The sequence below is a fragment of the Salvelinus sp. IW2-2015 genome, unplaced genomic scaffold, assembly GCF_002910315.2.
Source record: "Salvelinus sp. IW2-2015 unplaced genomic scaffold, ASM291031v2 Un_scaffold1577, whole genome shotgun sequence".
NCBI classification, from domain to species: Eukaryota; Metazoa; Chordata; class Actinopteri; order Salmoniformes; family Salmonidae; genus Salvelinus; species Salvelinus sp. IW2-2015.
The window spans coordinates 108,790-122,530 of record NW_019943004.1 but is presented as its reverse complement, the minus strand read 5'-3'; the positions used below and the strand labels follow the sequence as shown (position 1 = coordinate 122,530).

General features: G+C 44.0%; 1 protein-coding gene across 1 annotated transcript in view; it reads left to right on the top strand.

Moving 5' to 3' along the window:
* The window catches only part of LOC112071308 (arf-GAP with Rho-GAP domain, ANK repeat and PH domain-containing protein 2-like), a 149,494-nt gene that overhangs the window by 75,051 nt on the left and 60,702 nt on the right, over window positions 1-13,741 (top strand). Inside the window, 7 exon segments of the mRNA XM_070439339.1 lie at window positions 5,509-5,611; window positions 7,674-7,731; window positions 7,734-7,763; window positions 7,766-7,861; window positions 11,904-11,967; window positions 13,040-13,203; window positions 13,398-13,610. Of these exon segments, the coding sequence (XP_070295440.1) occupies window positions 5,509-5,611; window positions 7,674-7,731; window positions 7,734-7,763; window positions 7,766-7,861; window positions 11,904-11,967; window positions 13,040-13,203; window positions 13,398-13,610 (728 nt within the window).

Sequence of the window (13,741 nt, the reverse complement as noted above, 5' to 3'; positions counted from 1 at the left end):
GGGGCCATTATGCAATTTCTGAGTGTGTGCATGTACGTGCACCAAATATGTGTGTGCATATGTCCATTTCTTGTGTGTGTTGTTGTGTGTGTGTGTGGCTCAAATAATGGGTCCATTAATACCCCAGCAGATGTTATGGAGAGGGAACAATGTCTTGATTTGTAAATGTTATTTATGTTCTCATTATGGACATCTGGCTGTACTCACTACTCTGGCCCCATGCAATGGATTCATATACACAATCAAGCCTAGTTAATTTTCTGCATGTTTTTGGAGTGTTTGTGTGCTGGGGAGACGGGGTGTTGTGTGTGTGGGGGCCTACAGTATGCACTTGAGTGTGTAGTTGTTGGTGTATCTGTGGTGGTCTCTTCTGTGTATCTGTGTGTTGTGTGTGTGTGTGTGTGTGTGTGTATGTGTGTGTGTCTCTCTCTGCGTTTGTGTCTCTCTCTGGGTGTGTGTGGTGTGTCTCTGTGTGGTGTGTGTCTCTCTCTCTGCGTGTGCGTCTCTCTGTGTGTGTGTGTGTGTGTGTGTGTGTGTGTCTCTCCTCTCTCTCTGTGTGTGTGTTGGTCTCTCTGTGTGTGTGTGTTTCTCTCTGTGTGTGCGTGTCTCTCTGTGTGTACGTCTCTATGTGTGTCTGTGTCTCTCTATGTGTGTGTCTGTCTGTGTGTGTGTATCTGTGTGTGTGTGTGTCTCTGTGTGTGTATGTGTCTGTGTCTCTGGTGTTGTTTGTTTGACGGCGACGCGACTTTTAAAATGGTGCTCCCACAGCCTCTCTGTCTCCTCATCTTTCTCCCTGTCCCCAGCCCCTCTGTCTCCTCATCTCCTCTCCCTGTCCTGCTGCCTCTCTGTCTCATCTCTCTCCCTGTTTTGCTGTCTTTGTCTCCTCATCTCTCTCCCTGTCCCCAGCCCCTCTGTCTCCTCATCTCTCTCCTGTCCCCCAGCCTCTCTGTCTCCTCATCTCTCCCTGTCCCCCAGCCTCTCTTCTCCTCATCTCTCTCCCTGTCCCCCAGCCTCTCTGTCTCCCCATTTATCTCCCTGTCCCCCAGCCTCTCTGTCTCCCCATTATCTCCCGTCCTGCTGCCTCTCTGTCTCCTCATCTCTCTCCCTGTCCCCCAGCCTCTCTGTCTCCTCATCTCTCTCCCTGTCCCCAGCCTCTCTGTCTCCTCATCTCTCTCCCTGTCCTCGAGCCTCTCTGTCTCCTCATCTCTCTCCCTGTCCCCCAGCCTCTCTGTCTCCCCATTTATCTCCCTGTCCTGCTGCTCTCTGTCTCCTCATCTCTCTCCCTGTCCCCCAGCCTCTCTGTCTCCTCATCTCTCTCCCTGTCCCCCAGCTCCTCTGTCTCCTCATCTCTCTCCCTGTCCCCCAGCCTCTCTGTCTCCTCATCTCTCTCCCTGTCCTGCTGCCTCTCTGTCTCCTCATCTCTTTCTCTGTCCTCGAGCCTCTCTGTCTCCTCATCTCTCTCCCTGTCCTCGAGCCTCTCTGTCTCCTCATCTCTCTCCCTGTCCCCCAGCCTCTCTGTTTCCCCATTTATCTCCCTCTTCCTTCAGTGGAGAGTAATTAAGAGCTACATTGACTACAGATCAGTATCATAGATGAAACCCCACACGCTGGGCGGCAAGTAGCCTAGTGGTTAGAGCGTTGTAACCTTTCTGTTACTGGCCCAAAAAGTCTGTCGTTCTGCCCCTGAACAAGGCAGTTAACCCACTGTTCCTAGGCCGTCATTGTAAATAAGAAAGTGTTCTTAAACTGACTTGCCTAGTTTAAAAAAAGTTAAATAAAAATTCAAATAAAAAAATGCTCTGTACCTCCACAGTCCCAGCATGCTTCAGTGTACTCTTGGTTAACCCAGAGCTAAAGTCTTCAGTATATTAGTCAGATGCTCGATTATGTTCTGGTCCGTACATGTTAATAAGAGAAGAGAGCTAGAAGGAGGAGTGGAAATGGAACGAGGAGCTCCACCCTCTCTCTTTGAAAGTTACAAACCAAATGATCCCTTCCCGAAAATGGAAAGATGCTAACACATGTGAAATTGTGTCCAAATAACAATTTATGAAAAACCTTAACATTGTAACTACTGCTGTTCTTTATCCTACGTGTCCCGTTCAGTCCCAACAGAGTCTACAGTACCAATGATGTTTACCTACAGTACCAGCCAATAGTTTGACACACCTAGTCATTCAAGGGTTTTTCTTTATTTTTACTATTTTCTACATTGTGTAGAATAATAGTGAAGACATCAAAACTGTTCTGCCTGCGGCTATGGAACCCTGACCTGTTCACCGGACGTGCTACCTGTCCCAGACCTGCTGTTTTCAACTCTCTAGAGACAGCAGGAGCGGTAGAGATACTCTTAATGATCGGCTATGAAAAGCCAACTGACATTTACTCCTGAGGTGCTGACTTGCTGCACCCTCGACAACTACTGTGATTATTATTATTTGAACATGAACATTTAAACATCTTGGCTATGTTCTGTTATAATCTCCACCCGGCACAGCCAGAAGAGGACTGGCCACCCCTCATAGCCTGGTTCCTCTCTAGGTTTCTTCCTAGGTTTTGGCCTTTCTAGGGAGTTTTTCCTAGCCACCATGCTTCTACACCTGCATTGCTTGCTGTTTGGGGTTTTAGGCTGGGTTTCTGTACAGCACTTTGAGATATCAGCTGATTTATGAAGGGCTATATAAATACATTTGATTTGATTTGATTTGAACTATGAAATAACACATATGGAATCATGTAGTAACCCCAAAAATTGTTAAACAAATCAAAAGATATGCAAAGAGTGTACAAAGCTTTCATCAAGGCAAAGGGTGGTTACTTTGAAGAATATCAAATATCAAATATATTTTGATTAATTTAACACTTTTTTGGTTACTACATGACTCCATATGTGTTATTTCATAGTATTGATGTCTTCACTATTATTCCACAATGTAGAAAATAGTAAAAAATGAAGAAAAACCCTTGAATGAGTAGGTGTGTCTAAACCTTTGACTGGTACTGTAGATATGTCTGTGAGACATTAGCCTTAGTGCTATACAGGGGACATCCATCTGTCTATGGCTCATACATATTAACGTATGCAGAGTACACTCTCCCCAACTGTCCTTACTCTGCATCGCCCTGCATGGCTCTGCACTGCAGAACCGCGTGGGTGTCATTATACATTAAATAGACTGCTTTGGTAATTTCATCAGGTATGAGACCCTCTACCTTGTCCGCTGATCCCCCGATGAGTATTACCAGCCCACGTTTTCAGAATATTATATCAAAATATGCACATAGATTTTGATGGAGGGAGAATCGTGTGTCTGCTAGATGAAGTGGGTGGGTGTTGAAGTAGTTTTGGATGGTGAAGTTTGATTCTGTGGTGTAGTCTAAAGACATTCGATTGTGTTTGTTAGTTAGATATTCTTCAAACCTAAACTTCTATTTTTAAATCTCTCTCTCTACCTTTCTTTCTCTCTCTTTCTCCCCCTCGCCTTCTTGTCCTCTGGGACTCACTAACAAGCGCCTTGTACACTTGTCAGGGGTCCAGTGGGGTCACACAAACACCCGTGTCCCGCCATGTTCCCCTGATGTTCTTGTGTGGAAACACGCCTCAGCGCTACCGGTACCCCTCATGAAATGTCGGCTTTAGACACGCTCTGGCCGGTTCCCCTTATAACCCCTTATAACCACCCACCGCGCTATAACCCCTCGCCCGCCACCGCCCCCCCCCACCCCCCCGCCCCCCCCGCGATCTAGCGATCGCGCTGCCTCTGGTCGAACACATTAAGAAAGTGGTTCTCTGACTTCTGCTTTTGGAGACAGAGGCAAGCCGGTGAAAGAGACATAAGAGAAAGAGGGAAAAGGACAAACAAAGATTAATAGCTGCCTTTTGGCTTCTGGCAGTTGGGTTGTTCCTCTCTTAAACAGCAGGTATAAGCACCTTTTGTGTGTGTGTGTTTTAAATGTGTGTATGTGTTGAAGTATTTGTGTATACGTGGGTAAAGGTGTTGGTATATACACGGTGCATTTGGAAAGTATTCACATCCCTTGACTTTTTCCACATGCTGTTGTCTTACTGCCTGAACTTAAAATGGATCAAATAGATTTTTTTTGCTCATCCATCAACACACAATACACCATAATTACAAAGTGAAAACATGTTGTTTTTTTTGGAAGATATTTTAGCAAATATATTGAAATTTAAATACAGAAATATCTAATTTACGTAAGTAAACTCAGGAACATTCGTTGTCGTCCTGGTAAGAAAAGGTGAATTAGTCTCCCAGTGTCTGTTGGAAAGCAGACTGAAACAAGTTTTCCTCTAGGATTTTGCCTGTGCTTAACTCTTTTCTATTCTAAAAAAACTGCCTTGTCCTTTCCGATGACAAGCATACCTATAACATGATGCAGCCACCACCATGCATGGAAATAGGAAGTGTTACTCAGCGATGTGTTGTGTTGAATTTGCCTCAAATATTTTGCTTTGTATTCAGGACATAAAGTAAAATTCTTTACCACATTTTTTGTGTCTTATTGCAAACAGGATGCATGTTTTGGAATATTTGTCTTCTCTACAGACTTTCACGCATTTAGTTTAGTATTGTGGAGTAACTACAGTGTTGTTGATCCATCCTCAGTTTTCTCCTATCACAGCCAGTAAACTCTTCAAATTACCATTGGCCTCATGGTGAAATCCCTGAGCGGTTTCCTTCCTCTCCGGCAACTGAGTTAGGAAGGATGCCTGTATCTTTGTAGTAACTGGGTATATTGATACACCGTCCAAAGTGTAATTAATAACTTCGCCATGCTCAAATGGATATTCAATGTCAGATTTTTATTTTTTTACCCATCTACCAATAGATGCCATTCTTTGCTAGGCATTGGAAAACCTCCCTGGTCTTTGTGGTTGAATCTGTGTTTGAAATTCACTGCTTTACTGAGGGACCTTACAGATAATTTTATGTTTAGGGTACAGAGATGAGGTAGTCATAAAACAATTATGTTATACACTATTCTTGCACACAGAGTGAGTCCATACAATTTATTATGTGACTTGTTAAGCACATTTTTACTCCTGAACGTATTATTTAGGCTTGTCATAACAAAAGGGTTGAATACTTATTGACTCAAGAAATGTCAGCTTTTTATTTTTAATTCATTTGTAAAAATGTCTAGAAACAAAATTCCACTTTCACATTATGGTTTATTGTGTGTAGACCAATTTAATGTAATGAATTTTAAATTCGAGCTGTAACATAACTAAATGTGGAAAAAGTCAAGGGGTGTGAATACTTTATGAAGGCACTGTATTTAGGCCTCTGTGTTTTCACACACGTGTGTTGCTGTACATGTCTCGTTTTGCATTATTTACAGTAATGTACAGAATGTGTTTGTGTATGTATAGTGCCAGTATTTAGACTCCTAGCTGGTTAGTTTTTAAAGCAACAGTCTCCTATCCCTTTCACCTGCACCAGGTACAGTACTGTATCTGACTTCCCTGTCCCATTGTTCTCTCAGGGCTGTGTTCATGGTGGAGATCTACCTACAGTCAGACAGAGTGTTCTTGTTTGGCGCCAAGACACAGGAGACACAGCAAGACTGGGTCCAGGCTATCGCCAAGGTGTGTGAGTGTGTGTGTATGTTTTAGTCAATTTATTTACTAGTTTTACATAGTGTGTATCATTGTGGGTCAGTCTGTGTGTGTATCATTGTGGGTCAGGCTGTGTGTGTATCAGTGTGGGTCAGTCTGTGTGTGTATCAGTGTGGGTCAGTCTGTGTGTGTATCATTGTGGGTCAGGCTGTGTGTGTATCAGTGTGGGTCAGTCTGTGTGTGTACGAGTCAGTCTCGCTGTGAGATGTATCATTCTGTCGGTCAGTTCTGCATGGTATCATTGTGGCGTCAGTCTGGTGTGTGCATAATTGTGGGTCAGTCTGCAGTGTCTACTCATGTGTGTCAGTCACGTGCGTGTAGTGTCAGTTGCGGTCAGTCTGCTACGTGTGTATCAGTGTGGGTCAGTCTAGCGTGTGTATCAGTGTGGGTCAGTCGCATGTGTATCAAGTGTGGGTCAGTCTGCATGTGTATCAGTGTGGGGTTAGTCTGTGTCTATATCATTGTGGGTCAGTCTACGTGTGTATCATTGTGGTCAGTCTGCGTGTGTATCATTGTGGGTCAGTCTGTGTGTGTGTCATTGTGGGTCAGTCTGCGTGTGTATCATTCGTGTCAGTCTGGCGTGTGTATCATTGTGGGTCAGTCTACGTGTGATCAGTTGGGTCAGTCTGCATGTGTATCAGTGTGGGTTAGTCTCTGTGTCTGTATCATTGTGGGTCAGTCTACGTTGTGTGTATCATTATGGGTCAGTCTGTGTGTGTGTATCAGTGTGGGTCAGTTTGCGTGTGTATCATTGTGGGTCAGTCTGCTGTGTATCAGTGTGGTCAGTCTGTGTGTGTATCATTGTGGGTCAGTCTACGTGTGTATCATTGTGGTCGTCTACGTGTGTATCATTATGGGTCAGTCTGCGTGTGTATCATTGTGGGTCAGTCTGCATGTGTATCAGTGTGGGTCAGTCTGCATGTGTATCAGTGTGTAGGTCAGTCTGTGTGTATCATTATGGGTCAGTCTGCGTGTGTATCAATTGTGGGTCATCTGCTGGTCATGTGGTCAGGCTGTGTGTTATCATGTGGGTCAGTCTGCGTGTGTATCATTGTGGGTCAGGCTGTGTGTGTATCATTGTGGGTCAGTCTACGTGTGTATCATAATGGGTCAGTCTGGCATGCTGTATCATTGTGGGTCAGTCTACGTGTGTATCATGTGGTCAGTTACGTTGTATCATGTGGTCGTCTCGTGTGTAATCATGTGGTCAGTCTGCGTGTGTATAGTGTGGTCAGTCTGTGTGTGATCATTGTGGGTCAGTACGTGTGTATCAGTGTGGTAGTCTGTGTGTATCAGTCTGTGGGTCAGTCTGTAGTGTGCCTAGTATCAGTGTGGTCAGTCTGTGTGTGTATCAGTGTGGGTCAGTCTGCGTGTGTATTCAGTGTGGTTTAGTGTGTGACATTTGATAACACAATAGATACATTTTCACCCTCCTTAACACTTACACTTAACACTTGCACGCACGCACCGCACACACACACACACACACACACACACACACACAACACACAACACACACACACACACACACACCACACACACACACACACACACACACACACACACACACACACACAACACACACACACACACACACACACACACACACCACAGCCCCTGGAACCACCAAGAAGACATAGTAGTCTAACTGTCTCTTCTCCTGCCTGTGACAAGCTCTTGTAATGGCTCGCTACACAAAACATGTCCTCAATTCCTTTTGTTTTATCTTGCTCAACCGATCTATTAATCCCAGCTGGTGTTAGATAGTGGTAGCCATATTAGTCCAACCATGTCTGTATAGCCTTAGACACCCTCGTGATTCAATTTGACTGGCAATCAAACGGCTAAGACACTGAGAGAGAGCGAGAAAGGTGTGTTAGAAGTAAATTCAGCTGGGGAAAGAAAGAAGTTTCGGAAACCTTAAAGTTTGTTGTTTGTGCACAGATGTTTTTAGTTTTTCTCTGTTTGGTTTTGTTTCGCTGTGACTCTAGAGAATCGTTTTTCTTTCTTTTTTTTATTTTGTTCCCTTCAGTGTTTCGTCCCATCTAAAGTAGAGGCTATGTTGAGGAGAGACTGCGAGCTGATTGGTCGCTCTACTTTAAGGAAGGTCATGACCTCTACCACGGAGGGTTGGTTGGTTTGCTCTGGAAGGCTCCGCCCTCTACTTTAGTTGCGGGAGAGACACTGGGGCCATGCAGCTCAAACAACTACAGGAACTCAGTAAGTATAGAGTCCATAACTAAAGACACACAAACACACCACACACACGCCTGCACGCATACAGTAACACACACACAACCATACACACACACACATAACCATACACACACACACACACACACACACACACACACACACACACACACACACCACACACAACACACACACACACACACACACACACACACACACACACACCACACCACCACACACCACACACACACCACACACACACACACACACAACAAACATACACACACACAACCAACCACACACACACACACACACACACACACACACACACACACACACACACCACAGACACAGACACACACACACACACACCACACACACACACACACACACACACACACACACCACACACACACACACACACCACACCACACACACACACACACACACACACACACACACAACACAAGAGGGAACAATGTAGCTATTATATCATATACAGTACAGTGTAACCTGTCTATCAAACTTGGTGACGCCAACTTGACCTGGCATTAGTTTATCATCTTGACCCTGCCTGGCATTAGTTATCATCTCTGACCCTGCCTGGCATTAGTATCATCTATTGACCCTGCCTGGCATTAGTTATTCATATTAGTTATCATCTTGACCCTGCCTGGCATTAGTTATCATCTTGACCCTTCCTGGCATTAGTTATCATCTTGACCCTGCCTGGCATTAGTTATCATCTTTGAAGTGGCACCATCTCTCTCCGCTGGCATGTGGTATTGACATCTCCACGCTACTGTGGAAAGTGTGAGCGTGCCCTCCTACTTCTGAGAGATAGTCGCCACACTACAGTCGTCTTTATAAGTCTTCTCAGCGGAGAGCGAAGAAGTTGCCCAGCGGGTATGTCAGCCATGTCGGCGAGAAGTTCACACGAAGTTGGCAGCCAACTAGACTTGCAAAATGTCAATTGATTGCAGCAGAATTATGTGTATGGGCAGGAAAATAAATAAAGAAATCTCTTTAATCCGTTTAAGGCTGACTGTAGATCAAATCGGAACGTCGCTGCTTTCCCGCCCCCTCCTCTTACCTGGGGTGGGATTAGGGAGCTGGGAGCTGCCATGACTTTCCTGATTCTCCCGGCACCCTGAAATCCATGTTTGTCACAGACGGGAAGCCTCAGAGGTACCAGAGGGGCTCTCTGTGTTCTCTTACGGGGTGAAACGTTTTGGAATCTGAGTGGAATGTAAGGAGCTCCATCCTGTGACATAGACTTTGCACCCATTAGTAACACTGTGACACCCCAACCAGGAGGGTTGCTGTAATGTACCACAGAAAGATCAGACATGTTTTAGACAGTTTAGAGGCATTGGGATGTTCACTAGACACCGAACCAGCTATACTGCTTTAGAAATGTCACTCTGGATCCAGTTTGGAGTAATATATAATATGTATAGTGGGGTTAAATTATTGACACCCTTGATAAAGATGAGCAATAATGAATGTAAACAAAAAATAATTCAAACACACTTAATAACGCCGATAATAAGCACTTCTGTTGACAGAAGCGGTGCCACATTCTCGCAGCAACTTTTGAGGATTTACACGCTGTGGTGGTCATCTGTAAAGATGTTTCTGCGAGTCGCAAAAAATGGTAAATTAGCTGAATTACATGTAAAAGGCTTTCAAAATAAAAGCTTGCGGTACACTCATTGCTCCGTTGACATTTCACTGAGATAAGTTTGTTATTGTGAGAAATATCGGAAGAATACTAATTTCACATTAATATGAAAATACTACATGTCGTGTCTCAAAATCGATATCTATTTACATTTACATTTAAGTCATTTAGCAGACGCTCTTATCCAGAGCGACTTACAAATTGGTGCATTCACCTTATGATATCCAGTGGAACAACCACTTACAATAGTGCATCTAACTCTTTTAAGGGGGGGGGGGGGGGGTTAGAAGGATTACTTTATCCTACCTCTATATTGTTTTATGTCCTCCGGATTCGAGAAGAAATATGACGAGTTCAACAGCCTGTCAATTAGCCTTTACTCTCACACAGCAACCAGCCTAGCTGACTCAATGCTATTTTCCAGATTTATTTTTACCACTTTTAATCTCTGGCCCACGTTGATTTAGTCAGCCACTTTTGGCCATCCTACAAGGGTAAAAACTCCAATAACTTTTGAACGGATTACGACAGAGACATGAGGTATAGACAATTGGTTTTTGTAGAAAAGTATCTACACGACTCGTATATTATTGTACCCAATTGTCAAAATATGCGTTTTGATTGGACGCCTATTGTTTCAGAACAAGAGAAGCACATCTTCAATTTAGTTTCATCAATACATTTGATTCAGTATTTGTTACAGGGGTGTAGTTTGTAAAAATGGTGTATTATTCTTCCAAAATTGTCACTGGCCAACAAGGAAATGAAACAACTAGTGCAAGGGAAATTGGATGAGCAAAGCTTTTTGCATGAGTTCCAGCCCCTGATTCATCAAAGATAGAATCACTCCAATGATACCCATTAGCAAAACCAGGACTATGCGACTCTCTCTCTCTACAACACAGCACATATTGGAAAATAATAGAATCCTTCACATCGTCTCTAGTAAGCACGCAAGCGAGGTCACAGTTGATTTCCGGGCCTTTAATACACATAATTGCTTTGTGATAATGTGGGCTGTTGTTACCTTAAAACATTTTTATTTTTTTTCTCAGAAGAATGAAGAATGAAGAAGCTAAGCATATCAAGCACTTTGAATCCCAATACTAATTACAGGCCTAGAAGGCTGCAGAGTTAGCTTCCTTATCCCAGAAGCATAAAACGTAATAACATTTCCTCAGCGAGAGCCGAGAGGTGGATAAAGGGATTTTGATGTGTTTGTTGCATTTACCTGATAACACTGTTTTATTAATAAAGTCTTCTCGAGTCAATAGCAATCTCTGAAGCTTCTGGGTTTTTTTTTTACCGCAGGTTGCTGGAAACAGAGCTAAATTCCTTGCCCTTGAAACTCTGCCAAACACAACATCAGCACATAATTTGCCACCAGAGAGTGGTGGAGATTAATTGTTTTGCCTGTTTACCTCCATATATTATTGAGAGTTTCTAGCCTAGCGGTTAAAAGTGTTGGTCCTGTAACCAAAATGTCGCTGCTTCAAACCCCTTGAGCCGACTAGGTGAAACATCTGTCGATGTGCCCTTGAGCAAGGCACTTAACCCTAATTTCTCCTGTAAGTCGCCCTGGATAGAAGCGTCTGCTTAACGACTTAATTGTAAATGTTGTAATGGCAGTGTTACCTGTGGTTTTATATGATCTTCTTAAAATGCTTGACAGTAAAGCAGATCGGATTGTTCTAAAATATAGTGTAGTTTGTGGCCAATATGAAACTGAATAAATAGGAGAGAAAGAAATTCATGGGTGTGAAAGTAATTGGCATGTAGGACATACAAGTTGTGCTATGTACTGTGTGTGTGTGCGTGTGTGTGTGTGTGTGTGTGTGCGTGTGTGTGTGCGTGTGCGTGTGCGTGTGTGTGTGTGTGTGTGCGTGTGGTATGTGTGAGAGGAGGAGGAGGAAGGTGTATGGAGGAAGGGGGTAGGGGGGTGTAGAATAACACAAACCAGTGCGATCTGATTTTGCACCACCCAGGCCAACGCATTGTAACAACTGACGACCAGTGACACCCAGGCTTCAAGCCCCAGTTCCCCCTACTGAGTGAACCTCACACAGGTACATCAACAAGACAACGACCAGATGCATACAGTAGTGTCGGATACACAGCAACGGGGAAATGTTACTTACTCCGGTGTGAAGCATTTATGGGAGCCGTCACAATCACTCTCTTAGATTCTTCCCTCTCTTTCTGTCTCGTTCGCCCTGTTTTCTGCTGTCCGAGCAGTGTGTAGCTTTGCTTACGACGACAACTGCTTCTAGAAGGAACACTTTTCCTCCCATATAGCGAGGAATCCTCTATAAGTGCAGTGTAGCTATGCTTTGTTTCAGCGTTGTTTCAGCTGTGAACATATTACCCAGCGTCCTCTTTTCTCAGCTGTTTCCACACACGTAGAAGGTGAGGAGAGGATCCAAGTGCTCTTGATGGTGGAGGGTGGAAGGTACGTGTATCTGTGGTTTGTTTGTTTCCAGCGTGCTTTGCAGGTTTGACACTGTGTTCTGATGTGTGTATTTTCCATTGCAGTGTTTTCCCTATACTCATTTAGCAGTGGCGGGCTGCTGCTGCTAAATCGTGGCCACCACTTAAAAAAAAGATGACAAAAATAAATATATATACAGTATATTTTTAGTGTGAACTTAAACTACTCAAAGCAGATTTTAAAGTAGGTAGAAAAGATAATGGAGTATTTTTTAATTAGATCTTTGAGAACTAACAAACACCAGAATAAAATCTCGATAGTCAGGGAGAATCTAAATTCCTAAAATGTCATGACATGAGGTCCACATTGGTTGTCTGGGTCACTAAGATAGCATAATAACATGGCAAATGTGTCAAATAAATTTTAAAACAGCTAAATGTTGCTGTGTAGAATTGCAAGAAATTAACTTTAAAAAAAGATTTTATTTCTCTTGGCCCTATGACAGAATGTGTATCATTGCAGGAAACTAGCTTTATAACAAAACATTTCTCTCTGTCCCATGGAAAAATATTTAAAATTGCATGAAATCAGCTTTTAAACAGCAAAATGTTCTCTCTGCGGCCAAGAGGAGGGCCTCAAAATTTTGGGGCCGGAGACTGCGCCATTAGCCACGCCCACTACCCCCCCCCCCACTAACTTTGCCACCTCTGCTGAAAAAATCGTAGGGGAAACACTGCATTGTTTGTGTTTGAGAATTAAATAGTAGGTTATTAGACATTTGTCAATGTCTATTTTCCTAAAAATGCTGTATGGTATCTCTGTATGGTATCTCTGTATGGTATCTCTGTACGGTATCTCTGTATGGTATCTCTGTATGGTATCTCTGTACGGTATCTTCTGTACGGTATCTCTGTACGGTATCTCTGACTGGTATCTCTTCGGTATCTCTGTACGAGTATCTCTGTACGGTATCTCTGTATGGGGAATATCTCTGTACAGTATCTCTGTACGGTATCTCTGTATGGTATCTCTGTATGGTATCTCTGTATGGTATCATTGTTAGTTTGTCTGACTTTTTTCTGCTTTCATACAGAACTGTGTACATCCATGGTTTCAACAAAGTGGACTTTGCGCTGTGGCACTCTGCGATCAAATTGGCCTCTGGCACGGACGGCAGGGCTCTAAGCAACCAGCAGCTGAGTAAAAAGGGCGTCCCCATCGTTGTGGACAGCTGCATAGCTTTTGTCACCCAGTACGGTGAGCATCTGGTCTCCCATTCAGGGACTGACCAGGACCCGACCCTACTTAGCTTCAGAGGCAAGCCAGCAGTTGGATGCAGGGTGGTATGCTGCTGGCTGAATACATGAGGGTTTGAGGACTTGTTTTCATGCTGTCTCTCTCTCACTCCCTCTCCCCTCCTCCTTCCCCTACCTTTTCTCCCACTCCTCTAGGTCTGTGCCATCAGGGGATCTACAGCGTTAGGGGGGACCCGGGCCGTGTATCCCTGCTCCTGGGGGCCTTCAGGCAGGACGCCCGCAACGTGAAGCTCCATGTCCTGGAGCACCAACTGGAGGACGTCACTGACACCCTGAAGACCTTTCTGTCCCAGGCCGAGGACGCCTTGCTGACCAAGGAGCTCTACCCCTACTGGGTGTCTGCACTAGGTGTGTAGAGGCACAGATTACCTTTGATTGTTTAATATTGATGTAGAAGTGATGCATATTTATATACCTTTTGGGTAATTTGGGTAATTTCGTTGGGTCAGTGTATCATGTACTCTATTGTAGCTTTATTT